Source organism: Homalodisca vitripennis, chromosome 3 (genome assembly GCF_021130785.1).
Source record: "Homalodisca vitripennis isolate AUS2020 chromosome 3, UT_GWSS_2.1, whole genome shotgun sequence".
In the NCBI taxonomy this organism is placed as follows: Eukaryota; Metazoa; Arthropoda; class Insecta; order Hemiptera; family Cicadellidae; genus Homalodisca; species Homalodisca vitripennis.
This window is the reverse complement of record NC_060209.1, coordinates 117,070,643-117,093,105: the sequence shown is the minus strand read 5'-3', so window position 1 is coordinate 117,093,105 and position 22,463 is coordinate 117,070,643. Positions and strand designations below refer to the sequence as shown.

At 32.6% G+C, this 22,463-nt stretch overlaps 1 protein-coding gene across 5 annotated transcripts in view; it reads left to right on the top strand.

Moving 5' to 3' along the window:
• The window catches only part of LOC124357382 (ankyrin repeat and ELMO domain-containing protein D-like), a 121,698-nt gene extending 103,824 nt beyond the window's left edge, over window positions 1-17,874 (top strand). For 4 of the 5 annotated variants that reach the window (XM_046809136.1, XM_046809133.1, XM_046809134.1 and 1 more), the window contains one exon: window positions 9,929-17,874. In XM_046809136.1, the coding sequence (XP_046665092.1) occupies window positions 9,929-10,468 (540 nt within the window). In that variant the 3' untranslated portion in view covers window positions 10,469-17,874. Of the gene's footprint in view, window positions 1-4,655; window positions 5,137-9,928 lie in introns of all 5 variants that reach the window. The other variant, XM_046809135.1, reaches the window with a different exon arrangement.
• Window positions 17,875-22,463: the final 4,589 nt, after the last annotated feature.

The following is a 22,463-nucleotide window of genomic DNA, read 5'->3' as shown; positions in this document are numbered from 1 at the left end:
ATGTGGTTCATGAAACTGTGAATGAAAATCGACATATGTTCGTGAGCCTCGTCTGACACCAGTTGTCTCCACTAGTGTAGTGGAGTTTTATCTTGGTTTGTACTACCCCTGTGCTGGGGCAAGTCCTCAAACAATCATGTAACAATCCATTGGACAATTAAAGTCAATTGATCAATTGTATCAGGCTATATGAGTGGTGGCCACCACTATATGAGTGGTAGTGGTGGCCGCAATTTTCAGTGATTTTGTTTTTAAGTTTTATTCAGCCACCGAAATAGGTCTCCAAACAAAGTTGTCCAACTCTTATTCTTGAAAATAGCATTTTGAAAAGATGTTTGTTTGATAGATAGCATAGGGCTAAAATGTACAGAGATCAGTTTTAGAGTTCGGTTCATTGAATATATCATCTGTTTGACGGTTTGATAAGAGATGCATCCCGGTTTTATGAGTACACTTGAATCTTACCATACCTGATAAGACACCTTTTGGAGAAGAAAATAGTGGGTTAGCAACAACAAGTAAACCCGAGGGGACATTTGGGACGATATGATGCACAGCGATGACAGAATGACGGCTGAGCGGCAGAGAAGAAATTTAATGTCTGGAATAGGCAGCTGATCAGCGGCATCGTGTATTACCGCCATGCTGCTTATGTCTGTTGCGGCTAGTGTTGAGCGTTTTGCATATGTACAATACAAACTTTTAGTCACTATCCACCGCTTACAACTTGTATCGCAACAAAGGTTTCAGTAGGTCTATAAACGATGCTCCTCATACACATGTTCCAATTAAACATCACATTACAACATAAAAAAAGAAAGTGATGCTGTGTTTTGATATCCCGGTCATATCCAAACCTCGACTGAACTAGCTACGTTTACATTGGCAAACAGTTGCACAAGTTTCGTGTCCGACAGTAATAACAGCTTGTCTAAACGGGGGAAAACAACTACCGCAACTAGTGTTGGACAGTTGTTGCATGAAAGCAGTGTCGGCCATTAAATTTCAGTTACAAACATTACCAAAACATCACTGCTGTATATGAACAGATTTCGTATTGTCTCCCGCAACAACCAGCGATACAACCACAGCAAGTACTTGCGACAGGTCTCGTGAGTAAAATTGCTTATCTTGTTTACATTACGCAACAGTAATTACACAAATTCTCTCTCAACTTTACTTGCCAGTCTAAACGCAGCTTATGGGTACGTCCAAGATGCATGCTGGTTTTCTGAGTCAGGCGATCGGCGCCGATCAGCGCCGAGTCGGCGTGCGTAAAATTCCACGTTGTTAAGCAGGAGTGGCCACACTGCACCTGCGCGCTGACTTTCTGCGCACTGGCAGTCTGACTCCGATTTTTAGTCGGAAAGTGATTTTCGTGTGTGTATAGAGTGTTGTTTGTTTTTTTACTATGGATATCGACGATTTAGTATCAAAAGTGCAACTTAATCCTCCGATATGGGATAAGCGCCTTAAAGAACATTCCAATAGCAACATCGTGGATGCCTTTTGGCGGAAGATTTCTGTAGAAATGGATATTGATGGTAAGTGGCAGTGTTTTAAAGAAGATCACGGATTAAAATTAACGGTACCAAGAATTGGCACATACTTTCTCACAATGTTCTAAAACGTGTTTTATAGGCCACGGTCGATATAGCTGGTAGTTTCATTTGCTGGTGCCCACATAAGGGTTGCTTCAAAATTACTAGAATTATTAGAATGTTTGATAGTAAATCAGCTGATCTTTTCAAGTCAGTTTCAATGTTTAGTAAACAACGTATGTTGTAACAGGCATTTTGTAAAACCACTTTTTTTGGCTCAGGGGACCGAAACCCAACCTAGTGAATTGAACCAACCTGAAAACGCCCCTGCAAGTCAACCTACGAAGAGAAGACGTATGATGGCAACCAACACCTTATACAACAAAAAAATCTTACAACTGGAGCAACGAAAAATTGACACTATCCAAAGTGCATTACAGCGAGGACCTGACAATGATGACATGATGTTTTTTAAAAGCCTACTTCCGTTTGTGTCAAAAATACCCATGGAAAAGAAACTTACATTCCGGAGCAGTATTCAACAAGTTGTGGAGGAGTTTGCTTTCATGGTAGGACCTTTGCAGCAGCTTTCTCCAGGAACTTCGACAGGTGGTAGACCTACTCCACAGCCATCCCTATCTCTGTCAACGTCTTCGTATGATAGTAGGCCTCCGTCAGTTGATAAATATAATCAGAACTATGGACATCAGCCCGACACTCAATCATTCCCATGACATGAAGAGTCATTCCCTCAACATGAAGAGGAATTTTCTGGGCTCACCCTTCTCACAAGATCGAAATATGTTTCGTTCTAAATTTTAACAAAATTTTTAAACAAATACACTTTTTTCAGATTTCCAACTTTTTTAACCTAAGGAAACGTTTTTTGTTTTTCAAATAAAAATAAATTATGTTATTACAGTGATATTTAATATTAGTTTATTCCATAAAATCATTTATCAGTCTACTTAAATTGTATTAATAATGCAAGAGGTTTAATTAAATAATAACAATTATAAAAATTGTGTTTACGTACCTTAATGTGACAACCAGTCTCTCTTCCGCTTGAATAGGGGTTGTGTGGTAATTCGCCCAGTTCTTAGTCAGCCTGTGTTCAATTTTTGACAAAATAAAATAAAAGGTATCCGGGATCATTCTAAAATATTCAAAAAATTGGTTTTCGTCGGCAAGTAATTGCGGAAATAGGTGTTTGTACTCCCCGTAAACAGATCTTAATTTATTAATTGGATGTATTTCACTTCTCGTTGGTTTTAACTTGGTTGCAACATTGTCACTAAGCAGCAATAAAGCTGCAGCCTGTTCCCTTGTAAGTTCCATTGTACACTGATATCTTTTTGGTGGCAGCTCTTTCTGCGCTGACAACCTGCTTACATAGTGGCCACATCCGCCTGCCGCTCAGAGTCAGACAGTCGGCGCCGAGAAATCTGACTCTGTCTACCTGCTTTTATCAGCGTGCATCTTGGACGTACCCTAATATTGTCACCAGTCTGCAGACCGAATCCACCATGCATGTCAGATTTTGTTGTCAGAGTGGCATTGGCTGGACAACAGCTCATAGAAATCTTGAAATCAGTTCTCTGATCAACTATTCATCTGAACAACTTCTCTGCACACGTGGTAATCAGTCGGACAGTATTCAAACTGTTTAATCCAAATAGTTCAACATAATTATATGAAGAGCATTACATCATGTTGTTTCATAGTCCATGACTATATCTAACGAACACATGACGAATTGTGTGTGTCTTTTCTTGTATTTATTTACTTTGTAGTTGTGGGGATATTATATTCTTGTATTATCTTAAAGGACAAACACAAAATATTTAAGAGCCTGCAATTGATAAGATTAATTAAGCTGTATTTCTGGGGGCAAATGTGGACAGTTCTGATCTGTACTTGTGAATGATGTGCACTTCGGTAATTTCTGTATCAGATATCTTGCTGATACTTTCTTCATATATTGGTTGGCAGCGGTATATATTTAGAAGCATTATACTTTCGTGGGTCTTTTACTAGGTCTGTCACCAACGATGATAATCTAGAAAATATGAATTTTGTATGCATTTCCGAATCCAGGTAACATGCTTTGATTATGTGTGAATTTTTATGATGTCTCTGGAATTTTTGCTGGCATGGATTGATTCCAATACTCAACACAGTCGACAGTCAATTGCAAGTTTTATTTTATCTATATGTCGTACTTTGTATAGTTGTACATAAATAGATTCTCTATAAATATATATCTGTATATATTTACATAAATGGTATACATTCTGGAAGCTCTTTTTAAGCTACCATTTATATAATTTAAAAACATATGATTGAGAATATTACTTGTGCTTTTAAAATATATTCATTTCCCTGAATCTTTGAGAATTTCTTTAAAGTATTGTGGCATTCTTAGGCTTGTTTTTCGTAAAATTTCAAAGTTAAAAGTAGAGTTCAGATGAGAGTATTTGATTTATTTGTTGGTTGTACCGATCCGACCTTGTGTACTGGCAGAATTGTTGCCTCGTACCGAAGTTCATGTACTGCAGACCTCTAATGCACACACATGCTGGACTGCAGGCTGCCCTACAGTAGCACTCTGCTGGTAAATGTTTGTTCTGTTTATTTTTCCAGATTGGATGCATGTATTTTCCAAATATCACATAAAAAAAAAGTTAGTAGGTACAGTATATATACAATGTTACGTCGACACATTGTATTTTAAGATACAAAAATAAAATAGGAGCTTAAAATAGGTGGTAGTGATGAATTGTCACCAAATTTCTCACTTATCGATATTGACGAAATTTGCCAACCACTGCAGCTTTGTGGCATTTTCTACAAATACAGCTGGTGATTATAAACCTTCACCTTTCCATTCGGTGAAATATTAAGTGGTCATCCTGTTATAAAACAAATATTAGTATAGAACATATTATTTACAATTAATAAGTTGATAATTAGGGTATTTTTGATTTTATTCATATATATTAATTGTTCTTTGATGTTGCAGTGGATTTTATTAAATTTTCCTAACAGTTTGGTAAAATCTATATAAATATCTAATTAAAAGACATAAATCAATAAAAGTTATTTTTGTTCTAGAATCCCAATTATTATAAGAAGGAGAATTCAAGGAAGAAAAAGAAATATTGTAAAACTGAGGACGTATTATTCTGTAGAGATAATAATTTAAAAAATACAGTACATAGTAACAATAAACATACAAATAAAAGAAACAATAAAAACCGTAGAAATGATCAAAATTATGGTATCAGTGGATTATCAACATTAATTAAACCTAGGAGGGACACCCATCCAATACAATCCACTTCTAGTGTAGACAACCACGACTCTGATTGTTCTACTAATTATAAACAAAAAATAATGTCCAATGAAGAACAGGACAAGAATGACTCAGTTGATCAGGATAGTTTGAAAAAGAATAAATGCATGATAATGACACATACTAAGAGTGACAAAAATGCAACATCAGAGAATGAATTCTATCATGTAGATTCTATAAAAAAAAAACATAAAAATAAAAAAAGACGGCGGAACTAATGAAAATATATACAATATTTTGGTAAGAACCTTCTTCTATTATCTGTTGTTTATTGTGGTTGTTTAGATTAATGAATTTCCTTAAGGAAAGAAAAAATGGGAGCTGTCAGCACCAAGCACATTGAGTATAATATTAGACACAACATTAAATGTTCAAACTTAGATTGAACAATCTACTATATAACCCTCTAAATACAGCATGTAAGTGTTGCACAGAAATCATCCAGTGCTGAGTATTTTACTTGTTTTTAGCAGTCTTTACATACTATTGAACAAGTTTTTAAAGTTAATTTTCTAGAGCAAACCAATTATGCACAAGATAATATTAAATGTATAATAATTTTCTTATTTACTTAACTACCAATAGACCTTAAAACACAACAAGCTGAAAACAAGATAAATCATCTTGAACTCATATGCGATATGATGCATCCAAGTAGTTTGACTAATACCCACGTGAAGTTGAAAATCTCTTGAGTGTGGCATTTAAGAAGAGTAATATTTCAATATAGGAAACCTTCTTGCAAAAAGTTGTAACTGACTGGACTTTTGTTCACAAGGATTTTACTTGTTTATAAAGCTATTTTCAACGAATTTTGTAAAATGAATGTTGTTTACTGTATATCATTTGTGTGGAATTTATACATCACATCTGTGTGTATAAAAGATTGAGCATTATAATTAAGGACTCGACAGGTCCTTTTCAAAATCATGTCATGGTTGACTGCCTGTCTCTTTCTGTGTGCATGTCATAAATCTTGATAGAAAGGTCCTAGAAATTTGAAAATTGGTATATAGATTCCTCCTGGTTTTAAAAGTTTACCCATGGTTGGGTGCATACTGTTATTTTTGTTAGGTCCTTCGATGCTCCATTTTATCAACTTCAGCTTATTGCATTAGCTTGTAAAAGATTTTTCTTATACATTTTTATAGAAATTTCCCCATAAACACAAATGTCGGATTTATAAGAGAAATTTGATTGTGGTATAATATTTGTAAAACAGGTAAATTGCAAAGATAAAATTGTTTCCAAGTAGATGTAGCCCATGTCATTTTTCTACATACAGTGTTACTTCAATATAATCATTCCAGCTTCAACACGTTGTACTAAATTTGTCTATGACTTGTTACAATTTATCTTCTAAATGTGAACCATAGAAAAAAACATGAGCCATATATTACGACTGATTAACCTATCTCACCGTGCAACTTTTCGTGTACTGTACCTTAACAACTGCTCAATGTATTTCTTTGAAATACACAGAAATTGATTCTTTAGCTCATTGTAATTTTTTAATATAATAACTGAATACACAGGATTGTTTTGTTGCTTTAATTATAGCTGAAAGAAAAATAAACGTATTGGTTATTTTAATTACAGCTTACATGGCTGGTGTTCTTCCAGAGATATTTTGCAAAAGAAAAATGATAGTTCTGGTGAAGAAATTATTAATTTATCTGATTATGAAATACAAGGTAGTGTTTCTTTGATAGATTACTCGTCAGTTACATTGTTTTGGGTTTTTTTTGTATATAATGTTTTATTACTTTACATATTCATCTAAAACATGGTGAAAATTTCATTCATTTGGCATTTGTTACTTCATAATTGTTATAGTGTACACTTGGGAGTGCCAATGGCAGAGTGGTCTAAGACTTTGGACTTAGAATATGAGTTAGAGATAGCACAGGTTCGAATCCTGTCTGTGACTCTTGCCCTTTTTATCAATTCCATCGACCTTGTACTGTATCGACTCTCCCCCTTATTCTGTTTGATAAGATCCTCACACAGGCCAGTGGCCCATGAGGACGGGCAGAATAAGGCTTAAAAGGGGATCGCAGGGTGTCCAGCAGCCTTGAAAATCGGGAAGAGCGGGAATTATGCTTGAATTTTACCTGCCTTAAATAGGGCGGGAATTATGCTTGTATTTTGTAGAAAATCAGGAGTTTTGACTTTTTTAGACAAGTATTTTTATAAATATCTTGGGCTAAAACAGTGTACTCCATTTGACCTTTGTTTCGTTTTCGTGCGATTCACGACAATAGGCACAGATGTGGACATTATTCAGTGACGAGAGAACGTTAAGTCATCATGGGCTATAGGGGAGGGTTGTTTGTCATGGGCTGTACGATTGAAATTATTGCGTTCGGAACGGTTGGATTGTTTAAATCGTTCGAACTCGAGTTTCGATATATCGAGTTGAATTGCCATAGCCTGCCGCTCCCATTACTAATGCACGGCACCCACTGCGACCGGCTCGACCTTTTTGTAAAGTCGAAATACACGCAATAACATGGGTACCCGCCAACTGTGGCCGTCCCGGCACAGCCCCGCCCACCCCGGCCTTTTTGGGAATTCGAAATACACGCAATAAAATGGATACCAGCCAACTGCGACCTGCCCAGCCCAGCCCAGCCCGGACCGGTCTTTTATACTGTGTCAAAATGCATACGATCAAATGGACACCAGCCCAGTGCAAGCGGCCCGGCCCAGAAAGACTCGGCCCACACGGCACCCGAAGAGCCGATCGAGGCCGGACCGGGCTGGGCTGGGCCGGTTGCAGTGGGCGGTGCTAGGCCCGAGAGAGCCTGGACTGGCCTTTTTGTGAAGTTGAGATACACGCAATCAAATGGACACCCACCAACTGCGACCGGCCCGGTTCAGCCCAGCCCGTGCAGTGGGCGCCGTGCTTAACGCGAATAAAGATATTGAAGCATCAGTTCAATTATGTTCACATCGATGTGAAATTGACAGAATACAAAAGAAATTTGGAAGTAACTTGCTCTCGTTGCAGTCGCCAAAAATGGCGTCAGTGTAATAGATTTTATGAGAGATGGTATTTATATATGCTTGATGTTAAAGTAATTTTGTTTTTAGTGCCGGTCAGTTGTGGGTTAGTAGTTAGTTATTGTGGACATTTGTTATCAAGTTTTGAACAAGTGTAAAGTAAGTTATACGCAATTTTACCTATTATAAAACTATAACATTCGCCTGTTGAAGAGGGTTTACATTAACATGTCCATCGGAAAACCGTGATCATGTGATCAATTATGGTGTACAATTAATTGGATGCCTATAGGATTTATTTTAAATTTATTTGAGATATATAATTAATACAATACTTTTTTAGTAATCTAGGTGTTTATTTACCCTTGCTATACTATTAATGGTTATTATCATTTAACTTGTTGTCAATAGCCTTCTTATTTGTTTAAATTAACTTGTGCAATGAGTAAAGGTGCAATACATCTTTAGTAAATCAAATGTTAGAGTTTTATGACTTTCACATGGTTTCTAAAGAGAGTAGAACTTTTTCTGTGACAAATTTATTTTTTAACACAAAATAAATTGTAAAAAGGGTTCAACATATGAATAGCCTATGTTTTTTGACTTTTTGAGTTTAATCCTTTTTTACAAAATGAATATTAATATATTTTTATTTATTTTAACAGTTATTTTGTTTTTATGAAACTTAATTCTCCTTAAACTAACCTAACCCTCAACTGGTTTAGAATAGTATTGGGTTTGATGTTGAAAATTTAAGTAAAACTTATTTAACTTGAAAGTAAAACTGTTTCTTTCCTATCCTGTGTTTTTGAGGGTTTGTTTTCAGACTTCAAATAAAAAATCTAAATCATTTACCTGTTTGGATATTAAAATGTATTTGTAACAAACTGTTACAATATAAACATTAAATTAGGCTTTGGTACTTTATCATAATTTTTTATAGACCTACAACGTTATTTTACTTTTTTTTAATAGTAACATCATACTGAAATTCATTTTAAACTAAATTAAATGCCACATTAAGCGTAGTATTGTTTAAATAATTAAATTAACATATTTTATAGGTACGATTAACAGTTCGAAGTTTTTGAACACAAGGAAGTTAAATTATAAGTTATAGGTTATGAAAAAAACCTCATTTACTGTAGATTTTTCAACAACGAATTGTACAGTGTTGTTAATAATGTATAAGGACATTAATAATTTAAACAGAGGGCCTACTATCTTTGAGCATCGTCTAAAATAAACGTATGTATTCTTTTAAGCAGTTATTTTAAAATATCACAATGCTGTTATTAGGCCTTAAATATTTGAGACATCTTTATTTTTACATGGAAAGTAAACATTATTTCATGACTTGATTTTGGCTTGTAAAATTGTTAGTTACCGATAAAGAACCAAAAGTAAACCGCGACTGTAGCCTTGAATTTTATAATTTGGAGCCTTGAAAACCTTGAAATGTACTTGAATTTTAGATTTGGTCATCACTGGACACCCTAGATTGGCTTCTCCTTTTATAAAAGAATTGATCTTGTAATGTAAAAGATTTTTTAGTTTGTTATACTTTAGTTCATGCTGATTAAGAGGGAATACAACACAGCTGTCAGCCACACATTGGTGATTCCGCTTTTTGCCTGAGGCTAAAGTTTAAAACTGCATTATGAATATGAAATCTTCTTAAATCTACAAATGTTTCATTATAAAATCTTAGATTTTAGTGTATTAATAATATTGAATTGTTAAAAATACTATCTGTTAATCATAATTCCTAATTGTCTTTTTCCGGCTAACTTTATAGTATTATATTTTTTTTAATGTTTCTTGTGGCAAGTGTTTGGAATAACATTATAATTTGGGAACTTGAGTTAATGGCACTGTCATGGTCAGATGGAGCTGTAATTATTCATGATACTCTAAGTTCCTTTCTATGTAATGTTTTTATATCAATTCAGTAGAGAATGTCCTAGGTTCGATGTTATACACTCTCACACAGACATACATAAATAATATCTTTCTTGTTTTGCAGGAAGGACTGTCTGAGGCGGAGGGAAACAAACCAGCTCAGTCAGGTGTCTCTGTCAAACATATAGTGATGGATCTAGTAACCATCGCCCCTCAGACTGCTTTGCTGTTTTTGGGTACAGAAGATGGCCACTTGGATTCTGCTGCCACTAATCTCAATAATAAGTTTAATTTTGTCAACCACTATAAGAAAACAAAAAAGATTGTTGGGAAAACATATTGTAATGAACTCTCTAATGACTACTATATATACAGTCTTATAATAGCTAAAACTCCAAAAGACAAAATTTTGTTCACCGATGTGGAGGAGTGCTGTAAAGACTTTTCTAAACTCTTAAAAAAGCACAAGTTTGAATTTGTGGGGTTAGAAGTGGCAGTTGAGTGGAGTGGTGACACCACATTTACAGAGAAGATTGTGACTTTGCTACGCAACACCCTACCCCGAAGTGTAAAGCAGTTGTGGGTGTGTTACCGTGACCCTAAGGATGATGTCCATGACATGCACGGCAAACAATCATCCATGCCCAAGCAGTCCACTTCTTAAATTCAATAAATTGTTTTTCATATTTGTGGTGCTATAAACCAAAGATTCTATGTAGAATATACATTCTCCTTACAGATGGGGGCTGTATTGAAAAACTATTGTTCCTACAATTATCTATTTTAGTTTTTCATATGTGTATTACATTTTAGTACCTAAGTTTTCTTAGAGAGAGCTGTTTTAATAATATTATTTTGATTACTTGTAAATTCATTTGGTTTTTTAAAGTTTGTGTAAAGCTTTACTGTCATTATTTTCTGTAAAATGATATGCTTTTCGTAAAGCTTTATAACACAGACCCATTATGTGTCTAGAAAATTTTGTTTTGTCATAAAAAACTAAACTGCTGTATGCTACTTTAAGTATTTATTTGTTAAAATCACTGGCCTAAAACTTAATGCCAGTGTCGTTAAATGATGCCAATGTCGTTAAATGATTTGTGTTGAATATTACAGTGTTGTTTCATATTTGATTCAGACATTCACTATGAAATGTTGCAGTAATAAGACTGTTTGATAGTTTTATGCTTATTGTCATATAATATTGTAGTTTAATCCCTAGAATAAGTTATATATGTATATTATATTAAATGATGATTTGGAACCTTTTTAAGTATAGAGCTAGAAAGTTTTATACTTATATTATTTAATTTTACTACTCTTACCCGTTTCTACTTTTCCACCCCATAGACAATTAGCCTAAACCTTTTCACGATGATTAAAACTTTAAATTTGTAATGTTAAGAAAATCTAATTTGTATGCTCTCATTATTATTTTGTCCATCATTTAATAAGTAAAAATATATGACAGTAATAGTATATTTAACATTAAAATTGTCATAGTGTGGTTTATTGTAATGATGCTGTACGCACATACACTATATATACTTTTTCCAACAATTCTGTGAAACAAGTGCCTAACTGCATTACAGTGCCTTATTGTAGAAAGTGTAGTCTGTCTACTCAGGTTCCTAGACAACGGCTGTGGCTGTATATTTTCCATATTATAGCATTTCTTGATTCATCTTCTTTGTTTTATGAGATGTTAACTTTGATTATTTGATGTTTTCATTATTTCTTCTCTTGTACATTAAACAATAATACAAATGAATGCTATTAGAGATTAAAAGTTATTCTTTTACTATGATAAACTATTAGTTATTTTAAATTGGATTTTAGTAAAAAGGTTGCTTTAAATACTTTGAGCGGTCAGACAAATGGCCGTTCATGTCACCGTTTGAATGATTTTGGATAAAAAATTAAGCAAAATGTAATGAAAACATCAAATTATAGGCACATTTATTGTTACCATTTGTGCCATTTATTTATTCTTATTGTATTTGTTATAGCAGAAGAGAATACTGCCTATAATTTTGTATTTGTTCTTTTAATAAAATGGTTCAGTTAGAAGGTAGTTATAGCTTTGTAAATATAATCAGTAAATATATTTTGCTCAAGTTTATAATGAGGTCCACATAGATAATGTATTCTTCTATATTTCTGAACACTTGGGTGTATTTGTTTATGTTGTATGGGGCATTTTTATTTTTATTTGGGATTATTGTATAACACTTTGTGTTTATAGATAATTATTATAAATAATTATAATATTGTGTTATTGTATTTCACCATTTATAACTCTGTTTTATTATTTAATTGAAAGTTAGGGATTTTATTTTAAACCCTCTTCACAATTTTGTTCCTTAACGGATTTTGTTATTTTGGGATATGTAATTAGTACCTTGCTATTTCTTATGTATGTTTATCTATTTTATTTCTTTAAGTATGATAATAAATGATTTACCTGTGTATAATATGGGTTTTTTAAAATACAGTTTGTATTGAATGGTTAGGAATTAATTATGTTCTAATTGTAGTGTCTCCTTTTTGATATCAACCTTGTTAGGATTTAGTGACAATTTTAGAATAAGACTGTGGCTATGTAGTTTGTACTATTGTGCTATGTTGGTGGTTAATGTTTTTAAATTTTATATTGAAAACTGCTATTGATTTTAATAATAAAAAAATAACAAATCTCGATTAACAAAGATTTATTTCCAGTATTATTACAGATATTTTGAGTACACCACTTCTGACAATATTAATGTTCAATGTTATTTTGTTGTTTGAATATACATTTACACTACAAATCCTTTGAATTCACTTTCATAAATGTAGATTTTTAGAAAACTGTATTCTCTTTAAAGAAGAATTAAAATTTTGTATATAATTTGTTATAGCATTTCATGCTGATATTTCTGCAAAAATTTACAAAGATAAAAAAGATATTAACTCTCTTTTAGTTAATTGCCTCAAATTGTCTTGTGTTTTCATCTCTCTCTGCTTTGTGCTGTCATCATGCTCCAATTAAAAAAAAAACTTTATGAAGTAATCTCTCTGCAGCAATGTTTCTCTTCTTCACTGAATGTTCTTTTTTCATTGTTGCCACTTAAGAGATATGTTTTGTAGATCAGTGTATTGACAGTGAGACAGAGCCGTTCATCAAAATTTATTAATTCTATCAATAACAAGTCTACAATACAATCGTAATGTTCCTATGTGCAAAAACAATTATTTGATTTATTCATATTTTTACTAAAGCAGACACCATAGTGTGAGCTGGGAACAGATAGTACTATAGATATTAAATATAGCCACAAGGAATTTGTTTAAAATGTTAACTAGTATTCCATTTATGTAACGCATTGATTAAAGCAGACACCATAGTGTGAGCTGGGAACAGATAGTACTATAGATATTCAATATAGCCACAAGGAATTTGTTTAAAATGTTAACTAGTATTCCATTTATGTAACGCATTGATTAAAGCAGACACCATAGTGTGAGCTGGGAACAGATAGTACTATAGATATTCAATATAGCCACAAGGAATTTGTTTAAAATGTTAACTAGTATTCCATTTATGTAACGCATTGATTAAAGCAGACACCATAGTGTGAGCTGGGAACAGATAGTACTATAGATATTCAATATAGCCACAAGGAATTTGTTTAAAATGTTAACTAGTATTCCATTTATGTAACACATTGATTAAAGCAGACACCATAGTGTGAGCTGGGAACAGATAGTACTATAGATATTCAATATAGCCACAAGGAATTTGTTTAAAATGTTAACTAGTATTCCATTTATGTAACACATTGATTAAAGCAGACACCATAGTGTGAGCTGGGAACAGATAGTACTATAGATATTCAATATAGCCACAAGGAATTTGTTTAAAATGTTAACTAGTATTCCATTTATTTAACACATTATCTGAAGCTTATACACAACAGTCAATTTCTGCTATATTCTTATAATTTTTGAAACAGCTGCCAAAACAAGTAATAAAGTGTTTATTTCCAGTATAGTTCCACTACATTTCTACTTCTGAAATCAATGTTTTAAAATAGTTATGTTTGATTTAACTGCTGTAAGATATAAGTAAAGTATTGTATTATACTATTTATATAGTTAATATTCATGTTTATGACTTAGTTATTGAGTTGTATTTCAACATTTCATATTTATTTTATAACATTCATGCAGCTCATAGTAGATTTTAAAAGGTTTGCCAACTTTTCTTAAATTTAAACTTTATCCATTTGTTTATGTATAAGTTGCAACAGTCTGGCTTAATGATGGCATCATATACATGATTTACAGGCAATATTGATGCAGTCATGTGTCTATAAAACCATGAATTTGATCTTGTTGTAGATTTTTTCACTATTTATTAATATATCTTATTTATTGTTAAAGAAGATGTTTAAGAATCGCAGAGTAACTTTGGTTGTCATAATAAATTAACTCTTAAATTATTGTAGTTTTTGGGCTACTGTTATTATGATCAGCTGACCTGGATTCTAACTAATAAACAGGAGATGGCTGATTGGTACTTGTGAAATGTATTCCTTACATTATTGTAGTTTTATCACACATATCACTAGGCCGTTATGAAGTACAATGTTACTATTAATGCTGACATGATTAATTATGTTTACCAATTTTAATACTACATCAACTGTAATAAATATTATATTAATAGTTTCATCACCTATGTTAAGTCAGTATGAGATGCCACCATTGCACAAATGGCTCAATAGTTATTTTGTTATCTTGAAGTTTATTTTCTTAAAATTAAGTATTTGGTATTTTTTTAACTCATTAGAACCAACTAAAAATACATATATTTCCACCTAAAAAGGCCAAGTCACAAAATATTAGTATTTTAGGTTTCAGTTAACCAAATTTATCAACTTATTAACACGTTCACGATGACGTGTACCCCTTCAGGTACACACCGGGCTTTCGTAAAGCGTGTCGTGCACCCTATGTGGTACACGTTGCTTTGCACTTCATTATAGCGTTTTTATTGTTTGCTTATCGTGATGGTTTGTTAAATGTGATCTCGCACTTAAATAAATACCTCAGACTATAGTGTACCCTGTCAAATGCACTATTGCTTAATTTTTTAGGTACACCGTGGGTTATGCGGAAAAACATTGAAAAACAAATATTTGAATAATTTTTTTGTACAAAATTGCTAAGCTTACATACATTTCTCGTTATACTTAGACGTGTTATACTTAGATGTCTTAGACGTGTGGGAAAATATTGTTTTTTGACATTATTATTGAAAAATTCGACAGCAAATAATAACTTCCTGAAATAAGCCGTCGTCATGAACTTGTTAATGTGAGGGCAAGTTAAATATAAAGCATATTTTGTGTGTACTGTTATAGTAGGAAATAACACAAAAATCTGTGTTTTCAACATAGTCTCCTGCATACTCTACATATTTTTCCCAGTGTTTTCAAAAAGTTTTAAGATTCCTTTTTCAAAAAACCTTAGGTTTAGTAGTCAACTAATTGTATTCTTCAACTTCAACTTGTATCCCTTTCAATATGGCGCCTTTCAAGAGCACTTTATCTTGAAATTAAATCAGAAGTCTTTCATCTGATTTTTGGTTAACAACTTCTGAAGCTATCGGGTACAAACATTTATGGAGCCTAGATGCTCTTTGAAATGGGTTTATTCCAATTGATTTAATCAACTACTAGCTACAGTTACCTTTGATAAGATTTTAAACTGCACTAAAATTTTATGTTGTCGTTTATAAGGCTTGATATGGAACGTCAATGATGACAATTTAAAAAATGGTTGCTCAACCAAACATGAACCTTAGACAGGATATTTTTACAAACTACAGCTTCAACCGAGTTAAACCTAGCAGTCTGTATGTCAACCTGACACAGAAGCTAGGTGCTTGATGTAGAATTCAATTTATGTATGAGTTTACACTGAACTATCATTCTATCCAAAGGTTTTTGAACTGTCCAGTTATTCCTAGATATATGTTACACATTTAATTTTCTCATATATTTTTCTAACTGAAAATTTTAACACATATTATTCATTAAAACATTATTGCTTTAGCTTAGTTTCATCAAAATATATTTTTACAGAACTATTTTCATTCGGTATAACAAACTTTTTATGTAATGGTAGCTCCATCACCTACAATATTTATACATGATGAAACAGTAAAAACAACTGCCCCTACAATCATGGGCACGTCTAATGGCTTAGTGATACAAGATCAAATGTTTTGTAACTCTAATGTTCTTTGCGAGCAAAGAATGCTACGCAGGTAAACTCAGTAATTTTCTCCTGCTGTAGTCCGAAGGGGTTCCCACCCCTAGAGAGAGTTAAGGAGATTGGGGCTTGCTTTCCCCTTCCTTGGCAAAACCATGACATCAGTGCTGTATTCATTTATTTTTTGAATAAATCAAGATCTGAATTTTAAAAGTTGTCGCCTACATTACTGAATGTTTAATTTTTCCTTCCAGAGTAAAATTGTATTTATACTTATTTGTATTAAGTGTTTTTATTCTACATCCTTAAGAACAAAAACACATCTAAAAAATCCAGTACAGTAATTTAGTTTTAGGCCGGGGAAACTCAGCATTGTTAATGGACTTTAGTAAGTTTAATGTCCTTTGGTGATGTTTGTCACAAGTTACAGTCACTGTCCATCAATAGTTATGCGCGTAGAGTGTTATTCTAGAACGGATGTTAGCGTGCAAAGTTTTGCCTGATAAGACGTTGCAGCTGGCAGTTTTTGCCTATAAAGCTGCGCACAACCCAACATGATTAATAACCATTTGGCTTTGACATATCATCCCTTTATCAGCAAGTATTTCAATAGTTTCAACGGACGTTTCTTTAAATAGGGCCATCTGTTATTATTACAGGATTTTAGCTATTTGTGTTGACAAGTGTGTCTCTGGCTTAAAAGTTTTAAATTAGAGCGTTTTCAGTATCATAAACTTATAAAATTTTATGGGAAACAGTTCCAGTCAATATTTATATATTCATAATTATGTAGTGCCTTCAAAAGGTAAAGTAACTTCAGTAATGCCTTTGTTGTAAATAACATACAAATTCTATTACAAATCATATCAATTCCTTATCTATGTTAAACATTACCAAGCCTACCTGTTGCAACATTAAGCCAAATATGACAGGTTTTCTGTAACAATAAACCTTCCAATTGTTTGATTTGATGGAGGTTTAATAGCACGTAACTTACTGCCAACAGGCAAACTCTGATTTCACCATTGATTTCCATCAGCAATCCTTGATGATGGATCCAATATTCAAAATAGTACTCCATTGATATAAAAATAAGGGTTCTAATATTAGCTATATAGCTAATATATCTTTATGGACATTAACATGATTTTTTTTATATCAGCTGGAAGATAGTCTTGTAGAAATTGTTTACTGATTAGTAATAACTAATTGAAGGTTATTCAGTTGGTAAAACATGTTAACTGTGGCAAAGTGAGTTCTAATCTTGAATTTTTGTAGTTGATGTGTATTAACTAATGTTCCAGTTGATAAAATATATTTTACATTATCAGTGAAAGGTTTAAAGGTGAATGTACAAAATCTCTTTTCCAGGTTGTAGTGAATATTGTTCATTATTTATAAAAATAAAAACTTATTAAAAAATGTAACTTATAAATGGTTGTTGTTCCCCAAGAATTGTTTTTAATTTTGTATACTCAAGATTGTAATTGCTTTACAATTATTTCACTCAGAGTTGTCTGTTACATTTTCAGTATATGGCTAAAACACACTGATCAGTTTGTATGTAATTGATCGTGGCTCATTTCTTTGGTTTAAAGTGTAACTCAATAGTTTTATTATTATTATGTATTATAATGTATTGGCATCTTTTCAGTCTAGGAAATACATGTTTTATTATTTGTGTATAAGAATTGCTATCTTGTCTGTACGCATTATTTGCATTTATGTTTACTGGCTTACATTGTATTAAACTCAATTAAAACAGTCTTACTTTAAAATGAATTTGGTTTAATAAAACTTTGCAAATCACTTGGTTTTAGATTTTTTCACCTACATTATAGTCACAAGTTTGAGTGATTCAGTGCCAGTGTCCGGTTTTATCAGATGCCTGATAACAGAAAGTGGAATCTAGTTCAATTTCTTATCGCTCTCTACAATTTTTTTAAAGATGTTCCTGCCACGAGGGGATACTGTGCAGAAGTAACAAGAGTCGGACATCATGCCCCTAAAACTTTTGGCCGTGAGGTGGTTGCTTAGTGGATAGTGAGCTGAAAGAGCTATCAAAATGGTGCCTCACTTAAATGAATACAAGACCCATTTGGAGAAGGACCCTTGTGGTCAAAAACCACGTGATACTAGCTATAAGGTGAATGAATGAATTGATTTTATTTCCCAAATATATGTACAATATTACAATACAATCTGTACAATTAAATTCTAAATTTTTACAATACCGAACGAAGTTTGAAATGTGAACAAAGAAGAAATAATCATCATAGAATAAACATCATAAAAATAACATCATGTATAAAAACATTGTCCTCGGGAAATGAGCCTGCATGGGCTATGATGCCTGTGCGCAGACTCGAGTTGCTCACACCTGAAGAAATAACGGACTGGATATAATTAAAAAAAAAAAATGAATATAAATATAGTACAAAATAATACACCATTACACACACACATACATATATATGCAAGCACATACATATGCGAATATGCAATGAATATATTAAAAGGAAAAAAACCGCATAATTTTGATTTGTACCTGTTTTTTAAAGCATTGAATATTATTAATTTTAAAACATATACATATTAGCAACAATGGTAATTAAGCAGGGTCACGGCAGATTATAATAGATTAGTGATAATGAATGATGATGGGATAGGAGTGGTGGCTGTTTACATGTCAAACTGTCCGCCCGTAGTTCGTAGACAACACTGCCTCGGCCTCCTCAATAGACAATGATAATAACCACTGGTTAACTTTCCTTTTAAAAATAATTGTAGAAATTTCATTGAAAAAACTAAAATTTGGAAACTGTTTACTCATATTTATAAAAAGCACGTGAGCTAGATAGTATGAGTTGGTGTTAGAATAAGATTTAGTTAATTGCAGTGGTAGAATTCCTGTTGATCTAGAATAACGTGTGTTATGGGTGTGTTGAGTTCTTACAAATAAATCATCTAAATTTTTATACATGTGTATTAAAAGAGATTTTATAAAAAATTGTCTTATTGTAAACATTTTAGTTTCTTGAAATAAATGGATGTTGAAAACCTATGACATTTTTTAAAAGCTACTTTCAAAATTGATTTCTGAACCGTAAAAAGAGGATCAAGATTTGATTTATAAGCTGCCCCCCAAGAAATTATCCCAAATGCAAAAAGAGATGGCACGTATGCATAATATACCATTTTCATTTCTTGAACAGCAAGAATATCCCTAAGGTTCTTAAAGGCAAAGATATACTTTCGGGTCTTTTGTTTGAGATATTCAATATGATCTGACCATTTCAAACAGAAATCTAAAATAACGCCAAGATATTTATACGAGTTTATTTTTTCGATTGCTTCGCAAATAAAGGTACTGTTAGTATGATTTCCACAATTATGTATGATCAGATTTCCTAAGACATAATCCGACTGAGGATTCAAAGAAATTGGCATAAATTTTGTTTTAGTTATATTTAAGGAAAGGACATTCTGATCAAACCACTTTTTCAGTAACATTAAATCACTTAATGCTTCTCGTCTCACATCCGCTCATATATTTCCTTTCAGAAAAATAAGTGTGTCGTCGGCAAATAATGTTATTTTTCCGTTTAAATTTAGCTTGGCAATATTATTTATATATAATAAGAACAGAAATGGCCAAAGTGTACTCCCTTGAACTACACTGTAGTCTACATTAATTGCATCGCTACTAACATTACAAATTGAGACATATTGTTTTCTATTGGTAAAATAACTTTGAAACCAAGTAAGGGCCATGCCCCTAACACCTAATTGTTCTAATCTATTCATTAACTTATTTCTATCAACAGAGTCAAAGGCTTTTTTGAGGTCTAAAAAGATTAACATTGATTTTTTGTTTTCTGAGATTGCATTATTTAATTCTTTATTTAAATCAAAGAATGCATCCGAAATACTCCTGTCGTCTCTAAACCCATACTGACACTGAGAAAGTACATTATTTACCTGGAGAAAGTGTACGAGCTGTTCCTAGGTGAACTAGGACACTAGATGATAGGTTATTGACTGCTAAACTAGCGTTTTACAGTTACATCTTTAGTCTTGTTGAGCCATTTTTGACGAAGTACCAAGCCGATGAGCCATTGGTGCCATTTTTGTACGCAGACTTGTCAGTTCTGTTGCACAAAGTATGTATATTAAAAAATTGCTCTCTCTAAGGTTTCCTCTCCAATCAAATCAGATTTAAAAAACAAAAACATCTTGATTGAGCCAAAAAGTTTTGAGTTTAGTTTTGGTGTGAAAACTGAAATAAAGAAAGCGAAATGTGATAAGCGAGAGCTACTTAACTACTTAAGTTTAGGTCAGAGTGTGTCGACTTTCTTAAAGCATGTGCACAAAACTTCAGGTTAAAGTCTCTGCTGGAAAGAGAAACCTGTGCCAAACTCTTTGGCTGTAAGGTTAATTGAGGAGAGGCAATTTGAGTTTAATGTATTACAGGTTAAGTGTAAGAAAGGGCCATGAGGCCCTAACTTTGCCTGTTTAAATAAACAAATTTTCATTTCATTTAATGTATGTAGCTTTAACACTCCTAAAAATAAGACTGTCATTATTGGAATATACATGTACAGATCACCAAATTCGGATACTAGGATATTTCTTGATAGGCTTAGCCTTTTACTAGAATATATTAGTAAAAGATATGATAAAATAATAGTTGGAGGGGACTTCAATATTGATGTTCTTAAAAATGATAACAATTGTAAACTATTTAAAGAATCATTAAGGGGCCAAAATATGAAGTTATTAGTTGATTTTCCCACAAGAGTGGCCGAAAACTCGGAAACTGCCATTGACAATTTCTTGGTAAAAAACATAGACTTAAGTATTATTAAAATAGAACGCCTGGTAACTAGTCTATCTGATCATGATGGACAATTGCTAGAAATAAAAGTGAAAAATACATTAAATGAAAGGAGGTTGCTTGTAAAACAAGAAATAAGAAAGCTGCCACCGGAAAATCTAAATTATTTTTCACAGTTGTTATCAGGGGAAACATGGAAAGATGTATATTTGGCTTCAGTGGAAACTAAGTATGATAAGTTTTATAACTCATTAAGTTTCTATTTTGACCAGGCATTTCCAAAATTATTAATAACGAAAAATAAAAAAAATAAATGGGTTACAGAAGAACTGTAAAATATAAGCAAGCAAATCTCATTCAACTAACTAAAGAGTATTGAAAAAACAAAAATTTTAAATTAAAAATCAAATTAAATCAAGCAAAAAAAAAAATTACAAGCTTGAATTGATCCAATCTAAATCATGCTACTTTCTAAAGCAAATCAACAAATCAGCTAATATCCAAAAAACCGTTTGGAAATTAATAAACTCAGAAGTAGGGGTGAAAGAGAGGGAAACTCTTGACAACATTACATTAAGGGAGGGAACTCAAATTTTATCTGATCCCAAATTGATAGCAAACGTTTTCAATGACTATTTTGTTAACTTAGTGAAAGATTTAGGTACAAATAGTGACAATCAACTTGTGAATTTTGATATTGAATGTAATTATAATGATGCTCACATTATGAAACCAACTTTTAGATTAAGACCAATAGATAAAAGAGAGGTGGAACAAATAATAGACTCTTTCAAAAACAAAACGTCTAGTGGACACAATGAAATACCGGTCACAGTAATTAAGGCTGTAAAAACAAAAATAAGTGCAGTTTTAGCACATCTAATTAATTCCTCTTTTGTTTCTAGTATTTTTCCAATTAAATTAAAACAAGCAAAAATAATACCAATACATAAAAAAGACGATAAAAAGAACATTTGTAATTATCGACCGATATCTGTCCTACCAAACAATATCTAAAATATATGAAAAAGCAGTATATTTACAATTAACAGAATTTTTAGAAACATTTAATTTATTTGATAAAGGCCAACATGGATTTAGATCCAGTAGGTCAGTTGTGAGTGCTGCTGTGTCATTTATCGAAACAATTATAGAGTCAGTTGATAAAGGAAAACACGATTGGGGTCTTCATGGATATCACAAAAGCTTTTGATAGTGTTAAACACTCTAAGCTCATAGAAAAATTAAAAACCTTAGGAGTAGCAAACAGCGCTCTTAAATGGTTTCGGTCTTACCTCTCTGACAGATCTCAATATGTAGAGATAACACACTTATTAAAACAGAATAAAATTATTAAAGCCTCTTCTCATTGTAATGCTCTAAGGTTTGGTGTACCCCAAGGGTCTATTTTAGGACCACTACTGTTCCTGTGTTACCTGGGTGGCATAGATAAGGTTTTGGCACATGAGCCAAATAGTGAACTGTGCCTATATGTTGATGATGCAAATCTAGCTATGTCATCAAGATCTGTAGAAGAATTAGAAATTCATACTTTTATTGA